The sequence below is a fragment of the Capra hircus genome, chromosome 25 (assembly GCF_001704415.2).
Source record: "Capra hircus breed San Clemente chromosome 25, ASM170441v1, whole genome shotgun sequence".
In the NCBI taxonomy this organism is placed as follows: domain Eukaryota; kingdom Metazoa; phylum Chordata; class Mammalia; order Artiodactyla; family Bovidae; genus Capra; species Capra hircus.
The window spans coordinates 35,583,109-35,607,192 of record NC_030832.1 but is presented as its reverse complement, the minus strand read 5'-3'; the positions used below and the strand labels follow the sequence as shown (position 1 = coordinate 35,607,192).

The following is a 24,084-nucleotide window of genomic DNA, read 5'->3' as shown; positions in this document are numbered from 1 at the left end:
TCTTGAGGCCCCACCCTTTTCATTCTCAAGACTGGGATAAAAACCCTTTTTGCCTCTTCTGCATCCTGGGAAATCAGAGATGTGAAAGGGCTTTAGGAAAGGTTAAAGGGCTCTCTACAAAGGTCAGAGGTCAACATGGGTGGGAGTGGGTAACAGATGGAGGCAGCTCCCAGCCACAGCTCCTGGGAGACCAGGGCAGATCACAGAACAGCCAGATGTGGAGCTGCAGAGGTTTAGTGAGGGCCGGGAGATGGAGACCTACTGGCATTGGGGCCTGAGGGCCTGGGGTGCGGGTAAGAAGGGAGAGGGGAGGAGGAGCCCCAAGGAGCAAGCTCTACGTCTGATCTCTGAGCCGGCTTCCACACTTCTCCAGCTGATGCCCCTCTGCTCCTCCTGGGCGCCTTCCAGGCCTGCAGGAGCCCCTCTGGCTCTTCTAGGAAGCCTCCTGGAGGCTCCCAGATCACCAGCAGTCAGTCCGCAAGTTTTTGCAAAGGCCAGCAGCAGTCTTTGTTTTTTCAACCAGACTGAAATCTGCAGTAACTTACGCCCCAGGTTTGGGGGGCTGCAGAACCAACTAGGAGTGAGGAAGACAGGGCTGTATCTCCGCCCCGCCCCCATCAGCCCCGTGTATGACCTCTGAAGACCTCCCTCCCCGTGTGGCGTCAGTGTCCCCAAGACTGTGAAGATAGGGAGGTGGGAACCCTGCTTAGGTTTTCTCTGCCCCGTTGCCCTGGGCCATTTCCGGCACTGAAAGCGCTGAGGGGAGGGGGCGTGGTGCTCGCCGTCCGGATTTATGAGAACCAGACGTCGACTTCCCCCCGTTGCGACATCTGGGCTTTCTCGAGACTCCCATTGTCCCCACGCCGGAGGGTCCCGGGTCCCCGCCGGGCGCCCGTCCCCGAAAAGCGTCCACGCCCCAGACACTCCACTTACTCAGGCCACCCAGCCGGCCTCCACCGGCCGCGCTCCCGGGGCCACCATCCCGGACTCCCCGGGACGCCTCCGCTCGGGGCGGGGGTGGGGGGGACCTCGGCGCCTGGCCCGGAGCCCGCTCCGCGAAGCAGGGCAGCCGCGGACGCTCGCCCCGAATGGGGCGGCTGCAGGCCAGTTCCTAACCCCCCTGGGCCCCAAGGCTCGGCAGCCCAGCCGCCGCCACCGGAGGCAGCGAGCAGCAGCTGCGGGCGCCGAACAGGCTCCGCGGAGGGCGGGGGGCGCGGCGGGGGCGGGGCCGGCGCGGCGGGAGGGGGCGGAGCTCGCGGCGGGGGTGGGGCCGGGAGGGCGCGCGCCGCACGGGCGGAGGATAGGAGCGGGAACCGAGGGGCGCGCGCACCGCGCGGGGCTGAGCTCGGAGCGCGCAGAGCTCCGCCGCCGAGAGAGACGAGCCGGGGCCGCGCCGGGCCAGCGAGGAGCGCACGAGCCTTCGAGGCTGTGGACTACGGAGGGAGGAGCCGCCGCCAACGCCAGCTCCCGCCTGGAGGGAGCCTGAATCCGCCGCGGGCCATGCGCCGCCGGGCCCCGGGAGGCCGGCCGCGGTCCGGGCAGCGCTCAGCCGGCGCCCCGGCCCGCTCGGCCGCAGCTGCGCGCCTGTAGGTACGGCCTGCTTGTCCTCCCAGTTCCCTCGTCCCCCCAGTCCATCACTCTGAACCCGGTCGGTCCCTGAGGGCGAGCGTGTTGTGTGCGCACCGCTGCTCCGGGGAGCGCGGCCCCACGCGCCCCAGTCCGCGCGTGTTGTCTTTGTGTGCGCGGGTGGGAGGGAGCGCGACGGAGGAGATGCGCCCCCGGCGGAGATCGGCTTCTAGACACCACCCCCCCGGCCCGCCACCAGCCCGGGCTGGGCGGGAGTGGCGGGAGGGGCCGAGCCGCCTCCGGAGCAGCTGCGCCCCCCGCCCCTTCCCAGGGCCGAGGCCCGGTGGTGGGCGAGCTCGGTGGGCCCCCTGGAGGAGGGGGTCTCTGGCCAGGGCTTGGGGAGGGAGGAGCGCTGGGGGTCTCTTCCCTAGGCTGCGGGGGCGGGGGGAAGGCCGACCCGAAATGAGGGTGCGGGCCACAGGAGGGACCCTGTCCAGATCGGCGTCGCCCGGCCGGCACGCCCTCCATCTGGCCCAGGCCTTCTTTCTCACGGTCTCGGTTCCCGACCCGCCCACCCCGGGAGCTCTCCCGCAGCCCTCGGTAGTGTGGGGAGGATCTCTGCGGGTGCCGGAGAGGCCGGCTCCTTTAAGAAGGGGCGGGTTCGTGCCCTCCATTCAGGCCCTCCGGCCTCGCCATTGATGAACCTGCGGGCGGTGCGGAGCCCGGCACCGCGCCAGCCAGCGGGCCGAGACCGGGCAGAGGCGGGGACCCCAGCGGCCCACGAAGTGCGGTCTTCAGCGGGGAGAGGTCTGCAATGACTGGGACCCCTCCAGAACCGCGCAGGGCGGACTCGACAGCCTCGAGAGTGACCCGGGAACAAAGATAAGCCAGTTGGTGCAGGGGAGAGCCTTAGGGCTGGGAGTCAAACCTGGAGTGAAGCCTCCACCGTTTGCCCTTTGAGCCTCCATCACCTACCCAGTAAAATGGGGGTGGTGGTGCCTCCCTCCTTGCTGGGTGACTAGCAGAAGTTGCCCCCCCCCCCCAACACAGGTCGCTGAGCATGGGTGAATGGGCACCCCTGAGAGGGTCGGAGGAGCCAGGGGGTGGTTACCCTAAGAGGCTTTGGCTGCCTCTGTTGCAGGGGGGAGGATGATCTGAACCCTCCCATCCCTGCCCCCAACTTTGAACAGATCTCTTCCATCCTGGCCTCCCTGCTCCATCTGGGAAGCCAGTTGACTGGGAGTGACCTGGAACCTATCCGCTCTAAGAACTTTGGGGGAGGTCTGGCAGTGGGGAGCAGAAGTGGGGTTCAGGGTATTTGTGGGGTTTGGGCGACAGGTTCCTACCAGCCGCCTCCCTCTACTCCTCTCCTCCTCTAGAGGGCGTGAGTGAGGATGGGCAGGAGATTGTGATGCGGGATAACTGAACCGGTCTAAGTGATCAAGAGTTAATGCATGGGCTTTTCCTCTTACCCTTACTCTGAAAAAAAACCTGTTTAAAATTTTTTCTAACCCCCTCCTCCCTACTTTGTGGGTCTCCTACGGAGAACACACCAAAGGGTGAACTTCCCTGGGAGGTGGGACCCCCCACCTACCCAGGTGGAGCCCTCCCACCCTACTCCCAGGGCTGAGCGGTTGGTTTCGAGCTGACTGCTGCTGGCTGAGGGCGGCTGTGCTGTTTCTCACATAATCTTCACAACAACCCTGGGGCTTGGTACTATTATTATCCCCCTGTTGCAGAGAAGGAAACAGATTCAAGGAAGTGAAATGATTTGTCCAAAGTCACTCAACCAATGAGCAAAGCTTCCAAACCATCTCTCTGATAAGAATCCGGTTCCTGCCCCTTGCACTGCCTGTCTATTCTGAGTTGTAGGAAATTGGAGGTTTAGGGACCTTGGGCCTCCTGCCTGCTGTCCCCACGGCCTTCAAAGGTCCAGTCTTAGGGCCTGCTCACTTCCTGCTCCTTCACTGTCTGCGTAGGACTGGAGGGGCGATGGCCACTTTGGGAACTGGGGAGGTTTCTCTTCCCCCGCCTCACCTGGGTGGGTCTGTTTTGATGGCTGAGCTCTGTCCCAGGGGACAGCAGGGTGACTCTTCAATATCTAGCAGAGGTCATGGCCACACCTGTTTTTGGGCAGAGCCATGTGTGGGAGGATAGCATCTTTGGGCTCCTCTCGTTTGGGCTCCATTCTCCCAAAACTTCCGACCCTCTGAGTCTAGGACCCGCCTTGGGGCGGGTGTGACACCCAGCTGGGGCTCATGGTCTGGTGGAGAGGACAGGGCACTGCTGTACAGTGTTGTGGAGGGATGGGGGGGGCGGTCAAGCAGAGACAAAAGACCCTCCTTGGGCTTGGGGGCCCATCAGCTACTGGGGCAGAGGAGCAGGTGAGGCGATGCCAGGCTGCGCATTGAGACCCCAAGCAGTGGACAAGCAGGGGTTGAAGGAAGAGGATGTATTAGAACTTGGAGTTGGTGAGTTTGAGGTGCCTGGAGATCAGCCAGGCTGGGAGATCTGTTGCCCAGATGCCAGGGGAAGCTCTATAAGCCTCTGCAGTACCCAGGGATCTGGGATACTCAACCGAGGGAGGTGCTGAGGTCTCAGGAGCCACCGGTGTGTGTGTCGTGATAAAGCCAGAAGGCAGACTGGTGGGCTAAGTGGTGGGGGTTGAAGGGGGTGTCCGGCAGATTTTGGGGGCTGGGCCACGGCCCAGGGAGGTCTGGGAGGGGTGTGAATCAGGCCCTGGGTGAGATCCCTATCACTGGGAGAGGAGGGACTGTGCGGGGCCCAGGCCAAGGCTGGAGAGGGGTTGGTGCGTCTGCTCCGCACCGCCAGGAGGCCAGGGCCGTGCAGCTAGAGCCATCCCAGCCTGCTCTCCACGTCCAGAGCCCATCCAGGAACTGTCCAGCACCAGGTGCTCCTGAAGGAGAACAGGCTCCCCTCCTAAGCCCCCAGGCCCTGACACAGCTTCTTGTCCTGGACCCCACTCCCTGCTCCTCCAACACTGGCTCCCTGCGGGGCCCAGCCCTGGCTTCCCCTGCCCCCCTCTCCAGGAGTCAGAATGGCCACCTGCTCTCCCAGGGCAGGGCCTGGGTCCCCCTACTGTGCCCTCAGAGTGAGGGCTCCCCAGGGACAGGGCCCTGTTGGGAGCGGCATGTGCTGTAGAAAGGGACAGACCTGAACTTGACTCCACATGACTCCTTCCACCCATCTGGGGCCCTGGACCCGCCAGCATGGCTCCCGACCCATAGGGGAGTCCAGGGGTACATCCGGGAATAGGGGACTAGTCACCTCCCTTCCCAGAACCTCACTTCCTCATTTGTGTGATGGGAGAATCCTTCCTTCCTGGCAGGGAGGAGGACGTGAGGGCAGGGGCATAGCCGTGCTGGATGTGGGTCCCAGCCTAGGAAGATGACCTTGGCCCCCCTGTGGAGCCTGAATTAGTCAGGGGCTGGGGGGCAGGGGTGGGTGGCGATCTCGAGAAACGAGGATGTTCGGGAGGAATCCTCTGCCCAGAGGAATGGGAAGAAAAGAGGGAATGAACACAAGACGTTTAGAAAGTAGAAGCAAAGGAGCTTTGATTTTTCAAACAAATTGCTTATTTAATCCTCATGACGGCCCTTTGAGGTCAGTGCTGTTTTACCCACTGATTTGACGGATGAGGAAACTGAGGTCCCCCGGAGGCTGAGTCACACAGCGCAGATGCGGAGGAGCTAGGATTCAAACGCAGCCAGCCTCGCTCCAGATCTCAGGCTTTTAACCACTCCACTGTCCCACGTGTCAAACGGTCAGATGTGGAGGAGGGGAGATGCCCCGGCCACGGGGCCCCTGTGATGTGAGCAGCTGTCGGCTGCAGCTCTGGGGGCCCCCTAGGACTGGGGGTCTGCAGGTCCCAGAGCCAGCATTGCTTGTCAAGGTCAGGGGCATTGGTGACATCCTGGGGGCTCAGCGGAAGGGCTTCCCTGGTCCCATGGTGGCAAGGCTGGGAGTTGTGTGGCAGGCGTGACGGCACAGGGCTTTTAACAGCCACCTCCCCGAGATGCTCCTCGGCACCAGCCTTGGACCAGGAGCAGGCAGGTCTGCATGAGCAGACCAGTCCCACTTTACAGCTATGGAAACTGATGCTCGGAAAAGCCAGGACCACCTGAGTCCCATGCTGCTCCCCCCTCCCCATCCCCACGCACATACTGGGGTAGAGTATTAAGAGGGCTCTTAATCCACACCTGTCCCTGCCTGTCACTAATCAGAGCAGCCTCCTCCCCACATTCTGCAGCAAAGTCCCCGCCCATTCAAGAGCATTAAGACCAGAAATCACACCCACTTCTGCCTCCTGCCGGGGTCACGGGTCAACACAGGTATTCTGGGTAGGGAAGGTCTGGGACTTTCAGCCGCACCTCTCTCTTGCAGGAGGCCTTGGTTCAGAGCATGCCCTGTGGGACACCTTCTGAGAGCCCGAAAGTTGTCTGTGCTGCAGGGGATGGGGTGCAGACAGGGGGCTGGGGGATACGGTCCCAGGAGGCCACGAAGGCAGCTGGAAGGAGGCTTGGTGGTAAAGTGCACAGTCAGCTGGGCTGGGCCAGGTCCGGAGATGCCCAGAGGACAGGACACCAGTGAGCATGGTTGGGGCCGGCTTCCTGGAAGGCTGGGAGCGGCCAAGGGAGACCCTGTCTCCTCTTCTTGTGTTGGGGGGGCCCCAGGAGGTGGCCCCGGTTTCCCCACTGTGCATGGTTCACAGCAGGGGGCGGGGCAGGCACTGCCCAGCCCAGAACAGAGCACAGAGGAAGGGTGCCACTCAGGCCCTGCCCCCTGCCCAGGAGGCAGCCTTGCTGGGTGCTGGGTGGCTGGTTTGCTCTGCAGGGCAGCTGTCCCTTCCTCGGGGGTCTTGGGCAGTAGGGAGGCCATCTCCAGCTGCGGCTCCCAGGAACACCCCCTCCCCCGCAAGTGTGGCCCTGGGCCCTGCTGGTGCCTCCCCGCCCTCCAGGCCACTGCCCACCGCGCGGTCGATCGATTGGTCACCGGCCCATTAGCGGGGTGGCTAGGCCGCCTTGTTAATATTTTAAGGAATGACCTGGCCAAGGGGTCCGGAACTACGTGCCACAGGGGGGCTGCCGGCTGGCTTGCTTGCTTTTTTTTTTTCCTTTTCCAATTGTCAGCGCTATTTTTACCACCGGAAGGCCAGCCGCCCCCTCTCCCGGCATCTAACCAGGGTGGGGGTTGGGGGAGTCTCCCGTTTGGGTTCTTGGCAGAGGGGTGAGTAGAGTTCACAGCTTGGAAAGGCACCAGGCAGGGACACGATTAGGCTTCCCCTCCCCGCACACCCCTGTCCTGCCCTGCTTCCCTGAAGCCCTCCGTCCCATCGCCCTCCGGGCCTGGCATGATGGGAACAGAAAACATTTTTTCCAGGAGGAGAGGCCAGACAGCCTGGCTGGGCCTGGAAAAAACCCCAGGGCGATAGATTGGGGAAGGTGGTCTGCCCACACAGGTCTCCATCCCAGTCCTCATAGAAGCCCATGAAGGTGCAACAACCTCCTGCCTGTCCCTGGTCCCACCCCTGCAGGGACTGTGGGACCCTGGGCTTCAGGGTCAAGGGCCGAGACAGTCGGGGCCCCTGGAGGCCACTGCTCCTGCACGCCACCTTATGGATGGGGAGCCAAGTGCTCGGGAGACACAGGGCCTGGCCGGAGACGCAGCCCGGATCTCCCAAGTTTCTTCTGGCTCCCCAGGGCCAGAAAAGGGGGAGAGGGGGGACCCTGCTCATGGAATCAAGAGGGCTGAGAACCAAGGGGACTGTGGGAGCTCAGGGTGGAAGGGCTAGTGTCCAGGAAGGCTTCCTGGAACAGGAGGGGGTTTTTACACAGCCCGGAGAAGGAGCAGAAATTGAACAGTAGCCGAGTGAGGCAGAAGGTCCAGCCGGCTGGAGAGCCATGCAGGCAGGGACGGAGGAGGGAACTCCTGCGGCGCTGCTGGAGCAGGGGGAGCCCTGGGCCTGCTGGCTTCAACCCATAAACCTTCCCCGCCAGCCCAGACCATGGGGGCCGGAGATGGCGCCCACCCTGCTTCTGGGACCTCCAGGGTCCCCTCCCCCTGAAGCTCTGCTTTTCACACCCCTGGGCCTGTGGTCCCCTCCGGAATGACTGATTGGAAGTCACCCTGGAGGGTCCCTGGAGACCACCTGCTTGCTCCACCCAGAGGTGAGGGGAGCCCCAGCCCTGCCCACAGGGACGCATGGCTCGGAACACTGCAGAGACCACCTCCTGCGCTGTCCTTCCAGCGAAGGGCAATCCCTCAGGCTCACTTGTTTTAGTATTTATTTGACTGAGTCGGGTCCTAGTTGTGGCGTGTGGGGCTCTCGGGGCGTGTGGGGCTCTCTCGGGGTGTGTGGGGCTCTCTCGGGGCGTGTGGGGCTCTCGGGGCATGTGGGGCTCTCTCGGGGCGTGTGGGGCTCTCTCGGGGCGTGTGGGGCTCTCTGGGCACGTGGGGCTCTCTCGGGGCACATGGGCTTAGTTGTCCCGTAGCATGTCTGAGTGCTCAGCTGCTCAGTCATCTCCGATTCTCTGCGACCCCACGGACTGCAGCCCGCCAGGCTCCTCTGTCCATGGGATTCTCCAGGCAAGAATACTCGAGTGGGTTGCCATGCCCTCCTCCAGGGGATCTTCACAACCCAGGGATCGAACCTGCATTGCTGGTGGATTCTTTACCTCTGAGCCATCAGGGAAACCCAGCAGCATATGGGATCTTAGTTCCCCGACCAGGGATCAACCTGCATTCCCTGCGTTGGAAGGCAGATTCTTAACCACTAAGGTGCCAGGGAAGTTCCTCATCCTCACTCTTAAAGTGAGGAAACAGGCCCAGAGGTTGGAGGTAAGGTCAGCAGCCCTCACCCAGAGAGCAAAGACATCAGGCCTGGAGCCCAGTTGAGCGGAGTCGCGGCGCTTGGTCTCTGACCGTTCTGGGCCCCCAGGCAGTTGGGGACAGCGCTCCAGTATCCCTGCTGGCACTGAGCCCTCTTCCTTGTGGCTTGCAGCCTCCCTTTCACAGGGAGCCATGCCTGTAACTAGCGCCAGGGCTCCCTGCTGGCCCACTGCCCGTGGCTTTTACCCCTGGCTGTACCACCCCTGTCACTTCTGCGTAGCCCCGGCTGGACCCAGGGGACATCGAGGGCTGCTGGTCCGGGCATCGGGCCCACCGGCTCCTGAGCCGCCAGCGAGTGGTTGGGGTGGGGAGCAGGGGAGGGCAAGGCAGGGCCAGCGTCAGTGCTTCCCAGGCTAGTCCCTGCCAGGGCACGGCCATCGCCCCCTGCCCTTGGCAGACTCTTCTCTGAGTCCCGCCCCTGCCTCCAGTGAGGCCTAGCTGGGCCCCCTCCGCATCTCCAGAGCCTCTCCCGCAGCTCCTGTCCCTGCACTTGCCCGTCTCCTTGCTAAGAGGACTCTGGGCCGGCCAGAAGGGGGTTAAGGCATGGGGACTGATGCCTGAGCTCACAGTGGGACCAGCTTCCTCCCCACCCCCACCCCCACCCCCGCCCCATGAGCAGGTGGGGGGCATCCTCACCTGCTGCCAGCTAAGGGACAAGCCCCTCCCAGGCTGCCCTCTCACCTGGTCTGACCCTCCTTGGTGGTCGCAGCGGAACAGGAATATCGATGCACCCTGTGGGGAGTGCTTCCTTGCTGGGTCAATGGATGGGCTCGGAGCCCAGGGCCTCCCATGCTTAGCCTCAGGGCCCCGTGTCCCCATCCCACCCCCGGAAAGGCCTGCTTGCTGCAGGTCGGGCGAGGCCCCGGTGATGGTGGCAGGCAAGTTCCTGCCCCACCCTCCCTCCTGGCATAAGACTCAGGCCCACCTTCTGCCCCCAGGAGTGCCTGTGGTAGATGGGAGACAGGCAGACACAGACGCCTGGGACGCTCCGCCCTTAGCACCTCGCTAGCTGGACACACGGGAGGGGACTGTGGGAGCTCAGCCTGGGCTGGGGAGGTCAGGGAAGGCTTCCTGGATGAAGTGGCCCCCTGAATTCATTCTTGAGGGCTGAGTGGGAGTTAGCCAGATGAGAAGGGAGGAAGGGCAGGGCAGGGGAAAGGCCCAGCGTGAACCAAGCTCCTGGGTGCCTGAGCCCAACCCCCTCCCCTATGTCCTGAAAAGTCTCCCTCAGGTTACTGCTCATGCCTGCAGGGAGGTCACTCTTGGTCCTCTTTGCTGGCAGGAAGTCCTCTCAACTCCCTGCCACTCTCCCCCTGGATGCTGGCCTGGGAGTCTCTGAGCGACTTGCTGGTTTGGAAAACTGTTCTCCGGACTCAGTGGCCTCCTCACGAGGCCTGTTGCCTCCCCCAGGGCTGTGCTGTGGTTGCTGAGTGCAGGTCGAAGGCTGAGGTTGCCCCCCAGGTGAGAAGGAATCCCCCGGTGCCCTGTGGCCCAGAGGCCCTGCGGATGATCTCACAGAAGTGGGGGAGCTATTTTTACCCGGCATTTAATTACACAGCTTGGATCCCAGAGGACAGATGAGATGGTGCTCCCAGGAGCTGTGAGGGAAGGGCCAGGCCAGGAATCATGGGGATCCTGGGGAAGGCAGGTGAGGGCATGACCCCTCCATCTCAGTTCCCCTTGCACCCACCGGCCCCCCAGACAGAGGCTCCCCAAAGCAGGGCAGGTCCACATCGCCCCACTTTTTCTCCAGTAGTTTTCACCCTGGCCTGTTGCAGGGGGGAGATGCATAAACAGAATGAATGGCCTGTGCCCCCAGGAGGGCGTGCCACTCAAGGGATGAGAAGGCAGGGCCCCCTGATGACTAGCCACGTACCATGCAGTCTGGCAATCCCGAGTGAGGAAGGGTGGAGGGGCCTGGGGACAGGAGGTGGAAGCTGGGATTCCCAGATTCGGGCCTCTTCAAGGAGGTCTGATTTGCATGGGGTTCAGGAGGAAACAGGGCTTCCCTGGTGGCTCAGATGGTAAAGAATCTGCCCGCAATGCAGGAGACCCAAGTTCGATCCCTGGGTTAGGAAGATCCCCTAGAGAAGGGAACGGCTACCCACTCCAGTATTCTGGCCTGGGAAATCCAATGGACAGAGCTGGCTAGTCTGTGGGGTAGTAAGAGGCAGATACAACTGAGCACGCGTGCGCGCACACACACACACACACACACACACACACACACACACACACACACACACTGGAGGGAACAATTACAGAAGGTAGTCAGTCCACCATAATGGTAAGAAGTATGAAGAGGCAGCACCTTCCAGGCCAGTATGAAAAGCTAGTCATACTGGATCCACACTGGGAGATGACCCTCGAAGTCTCTGAGTCGGCGTGCAAATCCCAGACTTGTCACTAACGAGCTGTGTGTTCTTTGGCCCGGTGTGAGGGCTTGTGACATGCCTGGTGTGTTGAACACATTCATCCATTCAGTGTTTACTGAGTGCCTGCCACCTGCCCAACACTGGGGACACAGCCACTTAGAAGACGTCAAGACTGCTGCCTGGTGGAGGCGGCATTTTCAGGGGAGGGTGTGGTGCAGGGTGGGATGGGGTGGGGTGCCTGGGAGACAACACAACCCAGCAAATGGATAAACAGTATGAGACGGGGATACACACTGTGCCAAAAAGTAAGCACACAGGGCCCTAGTTCCCTGACCAGGGGTCCAGCTCACACTTCCTGCAGAGGGAGTGTGAGGTCTTAACCATGGACCACCAGGGAAGTCCTGAGACCTTGTTCTTGATAGAGTGGTGGTCAAGGAAGGCTGTCAGGCAAGATGGTATCTAAGCAGAAACCTGGAGGACATGAGGCAGTGTGAGGGGAGGGACATTCCAGGCACATTCAAGAGAAAATCGCAAGTGCAGAGGCCCTGGAGTGGGACTCGGGTGGGACCTGAGCAGAGGGCAACAGGTAGAGTTGTGGGAGTCAGATGGAGGCAGGTCACGGGAGGGGTGGGTGGCCAGTGGAATTTCTCTGAGTGGAGCGGGAGCCATTGCAGGGTTCTGAGCAGGGGAGGGCCTGATCTGTCTTTCGTTTTAGAAATGATGACTGGGTTTCTGGGTGGAGAACAGGCTATGGGGGATAAGATCAATTTCCAGAGGAGGGTTGTGGAGGGAGGGCAGTGAAGAGGCTACTAAAGTACTGCTGGTGGAGAAGAGGTTGCCTGGGTCACCAGACAGCAGCCTGGATGGTAGTGAGTGGAGGAGGAGTGGTTTTCTTGGCAAGTTTCAAGGGTAGAGCCAAGAGGATTGCGCATGACTTTTTCCTGTCCTCCAAACTTCAGTGACCCGAGGGTCACTGGAGGCTCATTAGGGACCCCACTTGAAAGTACCTGTCATCCCAGCCTCCTGTGCCAGACCCAAGAATGACTTTGGGGTTCCCTGAGACTGCTGTTTGAAGAGAGTGAATGGAGGGGGGCGGGGTCCCCCTCCCTCCTGCAGACACATGTCCCACCTCCCCGGTTGTCCTCACACACTGGCGCTGCCGAGAAAGGCGGCTGCACACAGTCCCGGGGGAGCGGGAGCGGGTGGGGGCTCCGATCCAGGGGTGGGGAGTTGACTCACCGGCTGCTCTCGCCCGCAGCCTCCGGGGGCTGCGATGGGACGGGAGCCATGAATGGTGCCGCCCCGGTCCCGGTCCCGGTGCCGGTCCCGGACTGGCGGCAGTTCTGCGAGCTGCACGCGCAGGCGGCCGCCGTGGACTTCGCGCACAAGTTCTGCCGCTTCCTGCGGGACAACCCAGCCTACGACACGCCCGACGCCGGCGCCTCCTTCTCCCGCCACTTCGCCGCCAACTTCCTGGACGTGTTCAGCGAGGAGGTGCGCCGCGTGCTGGTGGCCGGGCCGGCGCCGCCGCGAGGGGCGGCTGAGCCCGCGGACGCCATGGAGCCCGGGCCCGCGGGGCCCCCGGCGCTCAAGGCCGCGCCCTACGGCCACTCGCGCAGCTCGGAGGACGTGTCGGCGACCGCGGCGGCCAAGGCCCGCGTCCGCAAGGGCTTCTCGCTGCGCAACATGAGCCTGTGCGTGGTGGACGGCGTGCGCGACATGTGGCACCGGCGCGCCTCCCCCGAGCCCGACGCCGCCCCGCGCGCCGCCGAGCCCCCGGCCGAGCCGCGCGACAAGTGGATGCGGCGCCTGCGGCTGTCGCGGACGCTGGCAGCCAAGGTGGAGCTGGTGGACATCCAGCGCGAGGGCGCGCTGCGCTTCATGGTGGCCGACGACGCGGCCTCGGGCCCCGGGGGCGCCGCCCAGTGGCAGAAGTGTCGCCTGCTCCTGCGCAGGGCCGTGGCGGGCGAGCGCTTCCGCCTGGAGTTCTTCGTGCCGCCCAAGGTGAGTTGCCCACCCCCTTTGCCCTGGGAGAGGGGATCGTGGAGGACCAGGCTTCCAGCACCCCTTGGTCTTAGCTGGTCGGCAAAATGGAGTATTCCGGGTCAGGAGCCTGGAGTGCCGGCCCACCGCCCCACAAGTCATCCCTCAAGCATCCTTCAAGCCTGCGAGGGGTCAGAAAGACCCTCTGGCTACAGAAGGGGTTCTTACTGTTCTGGGAGGTGGAGGGGTACTGCAGAGCCTGGCTGCCTGGACTCTGTCTTCCTCACCTGGAACCGCTGGGTGGCTGGAGCCTCCCCAGAGAGGCAGGCAAGGAGTTATTGGCACGCTAGCCTGCTGGAGGTCTGCAATCAGGCTCAGTAGACATCTGTCTGGTGGCCAGGCTCCAGCCCAGCCCCGGCCCAGATGGCTCCCTTCTGGCCCAGGTTTCAAAAGCTGTTTCTTGCCCTTAGCAGCATCTTGCTCACCTGAGTGCACCACACCCTCCCCTCTTGGGGGTTGCCATCAAAGCTCTAGGGGCAGCTTTGGGTCTCCTGGGGTAGGCGGAGGGAAGAGGGGGCAAACCTGCCTCATTTGGAAGGAGGGAATAACTAACAATAGTCCCCGCTTCCTGAGAGCCGTCATCCTCCCAGGAGCCCAGCAAGGTGGGCATAAGTGGTCCCAGGTCACAGAAGAGAAAACAGGAAAACTCAGGGAGGGGTGTGGCCGGCCCAGAGTCACAGAACTGAGCTAATTATACCCATCACCCCGGTGGTCCTGGGAAGGAAAGGAGCTGGGAGGTGGGAGCGTGTGCTGGTGCGGCAGCCCCGAGAACCACCCAGGGGCCCCACCCACCTCTGCGCCCACCCTGCCCCCAGTGCCTTTAGTCACCCTGAGCCTCGCCTCCTTCCCCACCTCCCTGTCTGTCTGTACTCCCGATCCTCCTCCTTGCCTCTCTCCCCTTGGAGGTGGATGGGGTGGGCTCCCCAAGGTCTAGGGCCCATGAGCCGTAGGAGAGGTGATTTCCTAGGGGGACACACTAGCTCTCTGAAGCGCTCTCTCCAAGTCCCAGGACCCCCCAGACTTCCCAAGGGCTTTCTGCCAGCCCAGGCCCCCACCTTTAGGTCCCTGAGAGAATCACAGACTACTAAGCGCGACGCCACTGCTCGTCAGACAGGGAGACCGAGGTCCAGTGAGGGTGGGAAGCGGGATGTGACTTGCCCAGGGTCACCCACAGGGCAGGGCTTGAGCTCTTCTGCGACTTGAGTGGCAGCCACAGCTTCCCGGCTGAAAATAGCTGCCCTCAAGGGAGGGGATGTAACAGCTGGTGCCCCCTGCGTAAGCCCCTCCTGAGACTATCACTCACCGCTGGCAGAGGGCAGGGTTCCTGGGGGGCCACTTTCCCAACCTCTGAGCAATCACCTTCCCAACCTCTGAGAAAGGCCAGTGGGTTCCTACCCCGATCTGGCCTCAGACCCTCCGTTTTTCATGCAAATGTTTGCAAATTCAGGAGCGACTTCGTGGGAAGGGGGAACAGGCCTCACCATCCCATTTCCCAGATGAGTTTGATCTAGGACGTATGCACCCCACGGGAAGCCCCGGCTGACACTCCTCCCGCCTTTGAGTCCTGTTCACCCACCCACGGTCCAGAGCTCTTCCTCCTCTCGCCCCTGGAGGCCTAGCTGCACCCTTGGAGCTGATGGGGGCTTGGGGTCTGCAGGCTCAGGGACTGTTTCCGGGACCCTCAGAGCGCCCTTCCATACGGCCCTGTGTGTCAGACCTCCAGCCCCCTCACCCGCCCTGCAGGAAAAGTCTCCTGGACCCCAGGTCCCCTCATAGCCCTAGACCAGGCCCCAGGAAGCAATGATGCTGGCCCCCTGCCATCGGGGAACCACCAAGAAGCTGTTGTTTGCTGGGCTGGAGGGTCAACCTCAATGGAGTTAGTGCAGGATGCTCTGGGGGCCCCGAGGAGTAGAAGCCTAAGCTGCAGAAGTGTTGACCAGTGGACAGGGCCCCAGGACAGGCATTGCTGGAGACTCAGGCTGCATAAGCCAAGGCCTGGGGTTGTCATTGGAGAAGGAAATGGCAACCCACTCCAGTATTCTTGCCTGGGAAGTCCCATGGATGGAGGAGCCTGGCGGGCTACAGTCCATGGGGTCACAAAGAGTCAGACACGACTGAGCAGTCAACAGTTTCCCTTGGGGCATGAAACAGGCTGACAGCTCCAACCACGCAAGAGGGAGCAGTGAGCCGGAGCGAAGGGAGAGGCAGACGGGCCTCCAAGGCCAGGCGGAGGGTGCACCGCCTCTGGCAGCGGCAGCCCCGTCCGGCTCTTCTCTGTGGACCTGTCTGTTCCACCCGCTCCAGGACCGCGGGCCCTGCCCAGCTGGCTGGCACGGGGACCTGCTGTGGTCAGCGAGCCCGCAGTCACCACGCCGAGCCCAGCCCTACGCCCGCTGGACGGCAGCCAGTGCTGCCAGGAACCCCCACCCGCCTGCCCACCCAACATGGGGCCCTTCCCTTTCCTCCTAAGAAAGTCCCTGTCCCAGAGCTCAAGCTCTGCCAGGAATCTCAGTCTCAAGCCAGCCCCAGGGGCCTTCCGGCCAGGGCCAGGAGCTCTGGGGCAGAGTGAGGGGCAGGCACAGAGCGGCCCTCCCGGAGAGTCCTGCCAGCTCACCTCGGTCAAATCCCACACTGGCCTCTTTTCTTCCACCTGGAGACACGGCCCTGCCCGATTCCAGGAATCCCGTTCCATGTCAGGGTCTCCAACCCTGTACTGTGGTAAATCTAATCTGAAGGAGGAGACAGCATTTTTTTTTTTAATGAACTAGAATAGAATAGAAAATGTCACACTCCATCACACACAGCCAGAGTAAATATTATCCGGTGAAACGTGTGTTTCAGAGATATTTTTACCTAGGTGTGTGTACCGGGTTACCATGTCAAATGTATTTCTTACTGTAGGTCAAGATGAAAAATGTAAAAACCACAGATCTGGTGGGTGTGCTGGGCGGAAGGGTGGCTGGGGCAGAGCTCGCCCCCTCCTCAGAACTTGGAGGTGGGAGACCCATGTCCATCCTAGCTCTGTCCCTGACTTGCTATGTGACTATGTGAGGAGGTCCCTCCAGGTCCCAGGAATGCCCTCAACTTACCCATCTGTGAAATGGGGATTGGGACACCTCCACCCCAGGGCTGCCTGGCATCCTAAGCTGGGGGCGGCTCTGACCTCTGAGTGCGGGGGAGGGGAGAGAGGACTTCAGGAGGCCCTGGGGCCACTGTCTCACCACCCTTCATCAGGCCTCCAGGCCCAAAGTCAGCATCCCCCTGTCGGCCATCATCGAGGTCCGTACCACCATGCCCCTGGAGATGCCGGAGAAGGACAACACATTCGTGCTCAAGGTGAGCCCCACCCCTGGCCCTGAAGACCCCTCGTGGGGGTGAGGGTGAAGGGCCAGCAGCAGGGTGGGGGCAGGGAATCCCAGATTTGGGGGTGGGGGTCCCAGGACCCTGCACAGATGTCAAGCTAGGATGTGAATCCTGGCCCGAGCTCCAGAGACAAGTGGCCCAGGTGTCGTCCACCATGTGGGTCTCCATTCCCATTTCCTCCTGGGCTGGGGGGAAGGACCTGAGTTTCACTTCCTCCCTCTCGCCCCTTCCCCCACTGGAGTCCCGCCACCCGCACCCACCCCACAGGCAGGAACTGGTAGCCAGCCTGCAGCGGTTATGCAAATGCCCGTCACCAGCACTGGAGTGTGGGAACCGCCTGGCCCCTCCACGGGCACAAAGGCCCTGAGGGTGGCCAGGGAGGCAACCCAGTGAGTCTGGGGGCTGCCCGTCCTTTTCCCAGGCCCCACTTCGCCGGGGTGGCCTGCTCGGGTTGCTGAGGACACAGCTCTGGGCTGCCAGGGCTGTGGTCCCGAGCCTCGTTGGAGAATCGGAGGGTGTTTGTGAGGCCAAATCCCCAAGGAGGCCTGCTTCCACCCCTCCGAAGCTGCACGGAGGGGCGCCACCCCCCGCAGCCCCGCCTCCTCTCCAGGGGCCCAGTTGGGTTTATGTTTTTACTCGGTCCTGTTTGTTTAGTCATGAACTCCTTTATTCATTTAACAAACATTTGCCAACCCCAGACCCTGAGTCACCCAGTCTAGGAGCTGAGGACACGGCCCCTCTCTGCCTGGCTCTCTCATCTGCTGGCCTTACTCCTGACAGCCGGGTGGCCTCTGTATCTCAGTAGGTTCAGGAGTCCTGAGGCCACGGCACCCACCTGCCGGGCCCACTCTGGGCCTGTTTCCCCATCAGTTCAGAGCAGGGTGGAAGTCAGTTCTGAGCTCTGATGGGATGGGAATCCCACTGCTCTTTACTAAACAAGAAACTCAGAGGCCAGGCCTGTTCAGGTCCCAATGCTGCCACTGAGCTCTTGTGTGACTGAGCCAGTTAGCGGACTTCTCTGAACCTCAGTCTTCCCATCTGCACAATGGGGAAAGTGTCACCTCTCTCTCCTGGGGCTGTTGGGAAGAGTTCATCAGACTGTGTGTGCCTGATCACCCTCTGGGTCGGGCTTTCTCCTCCTCACTTCCCTTCTGGAGGCTGCTTATCCCTGGGGCGTGGCCACAGAGGCAGAGTTCCAGGTGCAAAGGCGGGTGAGCCCCACCACTCAGGGCTGGGCCCGCCGGCCCCCCACAGACTGAGGATTGTAATGCCCTTCTCCAACCCCCATCCCAGCCCTTACCCAGCACGGCCTCCTTGGGGGCTGCATCCGCAGGGCTTGAGGATGACCTCAGTCATCCCCGTGATCCCCTGCGGTGGGCCCAGGGGAGAGGGGCTGCTGCCCCAGTGGGCTGCCCTCCGCTGGGGACCCCCATCTCCCCAGCTGCTCAGACCAGGGAGCCCCCCCACCGGGAGCGGGATGAACCTCTGGACTCTCAACGCCCCCCTCCCCAGGTGGAGAATGGAGCAGAGTACATCCTGGAGACCATCGACTCCCTGCAGAAGCACTCGTGGGTGGCTGACATCCAGGGCTGCGTAGACCCCGGGTGAGACCCCTGGGACGGGTAGATGGGGTAGGGGCCTAGCGGGGCTCTGCCCTGGGTGGAGCCTTCACGGGGAGCAGCTTTCTTGAGAAACGGGCCCTTCCTAAGGCAGTCCAATCCAGGTGGGTGCTGGCCAGGACCCTCCCTGTCCCCACACCCCCCCACTCCCAGCAGGCTCTGTAGGTTCAGGGTCCCGGGGCCTGGAGGGCAGTTGAATCATCTTGTTCTCACTCCCAGGAGAGGCTGAAACCATGAGGAGATAGATGAGTAGTGATGGGGGAGTCCCCCTAATCCAGTCCTGGGGTTCAGAGAAGCTGTACTGGTAGAGGGGCCCTTTCTCTGAGGCTTAAAGAAAGGGGGGTCTGAGCCAGGCAGAGAGGGCTGGGGCCGGAGGAGAGCAGTGGAGGAGCGCGAGGGCCTGGGACTCGCGGGGAATGTCAGCGCCCTCGGCTGGCTGGAGTTAGAGCTAATGAGGCCGGGCCTTCAGCGACAACCGGGAAAGCGGGTAGGTCTGGGCAGCGGGGAGCCATGGCTAGTAATAAACCGGGGGGCAGAAGGACAGCAGAGAGGCCGGCTGCGCCAACCGGGAGAGGTTCCCCAGCCCAGGACTGGGAGGGGTGGGCAGGGCACCGGCCAAGCCGTTGGCAGCGGCTCCTCTGGCTAATGGGGTGAGCCAAGCCCGGGGGGAGGGGCTGCTGCTTTCTAATTAACAGCTTCATTTAAGGAAGCACAATTAAAGTCCTGGAGCCTCCCAGGCGCCCCTCCATCCCCGAAGTGGTTCTAATCCCTCCCCTACCGCCCTTCCAGCCATCTGCTCCGCACACTCTTTGCCTCGCCCCCGTGAAGGTGAACCTCACTTTGCGGGTGTTTCAGAGCCGCCACAGATGGGGACACAAAGGCCCGGGGGAGAGGAGGGGCCGGCACGGCCCCACCCACCCCAGGCCCCGCCCCTAGAGGAGGTCCTCTGTGGGATCCTCAGAGGAGGCCAGCCCCTCTTGGGGGTTAGCGGGTAGGGGTCGTGTGACCTCAGGGATGGCTGCACGCACTTGGAGACCTGTCCATATGGCCCGGTCACTCATGTGGTAGCCACTGAGCAAGCTGAGGGTGTGATCGCAGGAACACGGAGGCAGAGGGACCCAGGCGAGCCAGACAGCAGATGCTGGCCGCGGGACAGTCAGCCTCTGCCTGGCTCTGTGAGCAGACCGCGGTCGGGGTCCGAGTCCTACGGCTGGACACGGTTGGGCTTTCTTGCCTTCGCAGGGACAGCGAGGAAGACGCGGAGCCGTCCTGTGCCCGGGGAGGCTGTCTGGCCAGCCGCGTGGCCTCCTGCAGCTGTGAGCTTCTGACGGAGGGTAGGTGGGCACAGAGCTGGCTGGAGCAGTGGAGGGCAGGGCTGGAGACTGAGGTCGCTCCAGGGTGGCCAGACAGACATGCATGTTTCCCACCTGCCGCTTCTCCAGCAGTGGACCTGCCCCGGCCCCCAGAGACAACGGCAGCCGTGGTGACAGCCCCACACAGCCGCGCTCGAGAGGCCGTCGGCGAATCCCTGGTCCACGTCCCGCTGGAGACCTTCCTGGATACCCTGGAGTCCCCAGGCGGCGGCGGCAGCAACAACACAGGTGCAGTGGGGCCCTCCCTCTTCCTGCCCCCCTTCCGGGGCCCCCGCCCAGCCCACAGACACCCACAGGCCCCTCCCAAGCCCTTCCTGAGCCTCCGAAGCTGTGACCTTTCATCCCCCTGGGTCCTTTGCACAGCAACTCGGTAGTTTTGGCTTTTGCAGGCCCGACTGGGAGCCTGACCCCTCCCATGGGCCCCGGTTTCTAGAAAATGCTCACAGAAAGGGGTACCAAGGGTCAGAACCAGAGGGATGGGGACAAAGACACTTGATTTGTTCCCAAGTTTGTTGCTGACTTAAGAGAGTGACCCCAGGAAATTAAGCAACCCCACCAATTTTTTCCAGAGAAAACTGCTCGGTGATTGTGAAATAAGCATCTTCTGATGTTATACATACAAGCAGATAGCCTGAAGTCTGCACCAGCTGGGGCTATTGAGGTTTCGTTGCTGGTTCATGAAGTGCAGGGACGTTTAACATTTCTTGAGTGAGAACAGAAACCGTTGGCCCGTCACTATTAATGAGACAAGAGGCTCCCGTTCCCTCATTTGATACATTCTCATCATTAAGCTATTTGCTAAACCAGACTTGTCAGTTTAAATCTACCCTCTCTTAGGCTATCATTTTCTCCTCTCTGTGTGTTGGTTTACCTCATACATTTAGTGGGCCAGGTCCGGTCCCTGCCTCGTTCTCAGTTATTCAAAGAGCATCTTACCTGCAAAAACCCAACAAGCTGATCAAGATGACCCATCCCTGTTCTCCTTCCTGTGGCCCCTCCGTCCCCACGCCCCTCACTCTGCCCCCCTCTGCAGCAGAGGAGGCAGCAGAGCCAGAGGCCCAGGCCGAGGCTGAGCTGGAGCTCTCCGACTACCCCTGGTTCCATGGGACGCTGTCGCGGGTCAAGGCGGCTCAGCTGGTGCTGGCGGGCGGGCCCCGGAACCATGGCCTCTTCGTGATCCGCCAGAGTGAGACCCGGCCCGGGGAGTATGTGCTGACCTTCAACTTCCAGGGCAAGGCCAAGGCAAGTTGGTAAAGGGGTGCTGGGGGGGGGTGGCGCAGACAGGGGAAGCCTCCAGCCCGGGGTTAGCGGTGAGGGTGGGGGCGGCCCCGAGGCTGCATCCCTGCGGGGCAGTAGGCTCCGTGGGTGTGGGGGCGGCATGGCTTCCCACGGGCCAGGCCTGCTCCTGCCTGTGCTCTGAGCACCCGCCTTCCTCTTCCATCTCCCTGAGGGGCTGCAGGCTGCCCCAACCGTGGTGTCTCCACAAGCCGATGGGGTCCTGCCTGTGGCTGAACCCACAGGAGGCTGGGCCCTTCTGAGGGTCTGGCTTTGACCCTGTGCATTGGGGATCACGTAGTACTGGGGCTTCTGAGGGTCTCCACCTGGGTACAGGGGCTGGGGTCAACCAGTGCCCCCCCACCCCACATAGCCCCTCTTCTTCTCTGCTCAGCAGTTCACCAGCCCTCCTGGGCGCCGATCCGGGCCAGGCCTGTGCTCAGACCAGGCCGGGGGGTGTGGGAGGGAACCACACAGTGGGCCCCAGAGAACCAGGAAGGAGGACCTGGGCAAGAGGGCTTTGCGGGGCAGAGGGCACTGGGAGGCTCCTGACCCCACCAGCCCGAGTAGGAAAGGACCTTGGCGATGGATGGGGAATCCTTGAGGTGAAGACAAGTGAAAGGGTGGGTCAGACAGGGCGGGGCCAAGCCCAGAAAGTCCAGTGACTGTTGCGGGGCGGGGATGGTTAGAGTGGGCAGGAACCTCAACCCCCTCTCCTCAAGTTTCCGATAAGGAAACAGACCCAGCCCTGGCTCCTCCCAGGACACGGGTTCCCGTCAGTCCCTGCCAGAGGAGGGGGCAGCCCTGGACTCCCGCTCCGGGCCTGCACTGGGCCAACATCCCAAGCCTGGGCTGGCCGGGCTCAGAGCCCCACCCCCCCACCCCTGGCTCCCTGGACAGCGTTGGCCCCACTGTGGAACACTTCCTTCCCTGCCAGGGCTTCTCTCTCCTGTTCGTAGGTGCCCAAGCTAACTCCCCATCGCAGGCACACTCTGAAACCCTCCCGTCACCCCCCTTCTTGCCACACACACCCCAGGGACAGCCACTCTTCCCTGTGTGGGATACATATGGAGCAAAAAGGACTGAAGTCAGGGCCCTGTGGCTCACCCACCACTCAAGACCACAGGCCTGGTCGCCCCGCCTCTCCCTGCAGTGCCTGGCCCAGGTGGGCCCAGTTCTCCGGGCTCCTCCCATTCCCTCCACAGCTTGGATGAGTGGCACCTGTGGCCACGCCCCCCCAAATCAGTGTGGGGTTGCTTCCAGCCTGGACCTTAGCTGAGCAGGGATGGCCAGCAGACCCCTAGCTGGGCTTGGAAAGTCACCCCAACATGAGTTCTCTTCTTAGCTCTATGCCAGTGGCTGTGGGTGAGTCCCTCCCGCCCTGTGCCTCAGTTTCCCCATCTCTAACACGGAATCTCTGGGCTTCCTTGATGGCTCAGACAGTAAAGAATCCACCTGTAATGCAGGAGACCCAGGTTCCATCGCTAGGTCGGGAAGATCCTCTGGAGAAGGGAATGGCTACCCTACTCGAGCATTTTGCCTGGAGAATGCCGTGGACAGAGAAGCCTCCCAGCTACAATCCATGGGGTCACAAAGAGTCAGACACAACTGAGCAATTAATACAAACAAAACACGGCATCTCTACCTTCTAGGGCCTCTGGAGACTAGGGATGGACGGGGTGCTTGAAGGCCCTGATTCTGGTGCTCTCGGGATAGGGACGAATGCATTCCCCTTCCAGCCCTCGCCCGGCTCCGTGGCCCTCATGCCCATCCCCGCCACCGGCATGACCCTCCCCATCCCGAGACGGGGCTCCCGGGTGAGAGGCCCTCGCTCTGACACCGCCCCATATGGCCCCTGTGAGACCTGGCCCTCCCCCTGACCTTCAAAGGCACTTGCCAATCAGGGAGCGGGTCCAGGACACCCCTCCCTCCCCCCACTGACCATGCCCATCTCTGCCCACAGCACCTGCGCCTGTCCTTGAACGGCCACGGGCAGTGCCACGTGCAGCACCTGTGGTTCCAGTCTGTGCTCGACATGCTCCGCCACTTCCACACCCACCCCATCCCGCTGGAGTCCGGGGGCTCTGCCGACATCACCCTACGCAGTTATGTGCGGGCCCAGGGCCCCCCACCCGGTAAGACGCCCCTAACCCGGCCCGCGCAGACAGACGGCTGGGCAGTGGGGGAGGGCGTCACCCTGCTGGCCCCCGGGGGATGAGCACCAACCAGGTCTTACCTGTTGTAAACCACCTGGACCAGCCGGATGGGCGGGAAAGAGATAGCCCCAGCCGATCCCTGTCCGGAGTAAATTCCTGGCGGGCGGAAGGGGGCGCCCGCGGGCATCCCGGAAGTGGGTGGAGTCCCTTAGATTCCCGCGTGGGTGGGGCTAAGCGCCGAGCTGGTAAGGAAGGCAGCCTGGGATGGGTGAGTGAAGGTGCGGGGCACGCGGGTTGCGCGTTGGTATGCCCGCCACACCTACGAAAAATGGAAAGTGTCAGTCGTGTCCGACGCTTTGTGACCCCGTGGACTGAAGCCTCCAGGCTCCTCTGTCCATGGGATACTCCAGGCTAGAATACTGGAGTGGGGTTGCCATGCCCTCCTCTAGGGGATCCTCCCGACCCAGGGATCGAACCCGTGTCTCCTGCATTTGCAGGCAGGTTCTTTATCGTCTGAGCCACAGCCGCCTATACCCAGGACTTTCTCTAGGAGGTGGGCTGGAACTAGGGGCGCGGGATTTGGGGTCTGAGCCTCCCTGTGTGATGCTAGGTCACCCATTCCTGGGGCGCTGGCCCCTGTCTGCACGCTGCTGGGGGGTGGGGGCGGCCCTGACGCCCGCGGTCTCCCGTTGCAGACCTGGGACCCTCGCCCAGTGCCGCGCCCCCGCCGCCCGCCTGCTGGAGCGAGCCGGCCGGCCAGCACTACTTCTCCAGCCTCGCCGCGGCTGCCTGCCCTCCCGCCTCGCCCTCGGAGGCCGGCGGCGCCTCGTCCTCGTCCGCCTCGTCGTCTTCGGCCGCGTCGGTGCCCGGCGCCCCTCGCCCCCCCGCCGAGGGCCCGCTGAGCGCCCGCAGCCGCAGCAACAGCGCCGAGCGCCTGCTGGAGGCGGCGGGCGGGGGAGCTGAAGAGCCCCCCGAGGCCGGGCCAGGCGAGGGCGCCCGGGGCCACACTCGCGCCGTGGAGAACCAGTACTCCTTCTACTAGGCGGGCGCGCCGGCGCCAAGGCCCTGGGGCCACCGGACCCGCCCCCGGCCGCGGGCGTCCAAAGCCGGACCCTGCCGGCCCCCCGCCCCGCCCGGCGCCGGGTGGGAAAAGCGAAGCTCTTCAGTGAAGACATAATGTTATTAAAGAGCCTGTTTTAGGGACTGCACCTGGCTCTCCTGTCGTCCTTGCCCGGGCCCCCGCTCCTCTCTGGCCTGGCGGGGAGGAGGGGGGCGCCGCACACCGGCTCCCTGGGGAGCGTCCGCCCCCCAGCTGTGTCTCTGGGGTCCCAGCCTCCCCATTGGGTGAGTGAGGCCAGGAGACAAGCGGCGGCAGTACCTGAGAGGAGGTGCAGAAATAAAGCGC

General features: G+C 62.8%; 1 protein-coding gene across 1 annotated transcript; it reads left to right on the top strand.

Annotated features, from left to right (window-relative positions):
- SH2B2 (SH2B adaptor protein 2) lies at window positions 794–23,887 on the top strand. The gene is made up of 10 exons (XM_018039992.1): window positions 794–1,211; window positions 1,345–1,590; window positions 12,109–12,854; window positions 16,128–16,229; window positions 17,769–17,860; window positions 19,118–19,209; window positions 19,318–19,476; window positions 20,282–20,490; window positions 22,487–22,658; window positions 23,375–23,887. Exons 1-10 carry the CDS (start codon window positions 794–796, stop codon window positions 23,719–23,721), a joined length of 2,583 nt encoding a protein of 860 aa, XP_017895481.1. The 3' UTR covers window positions 23,722–23,887.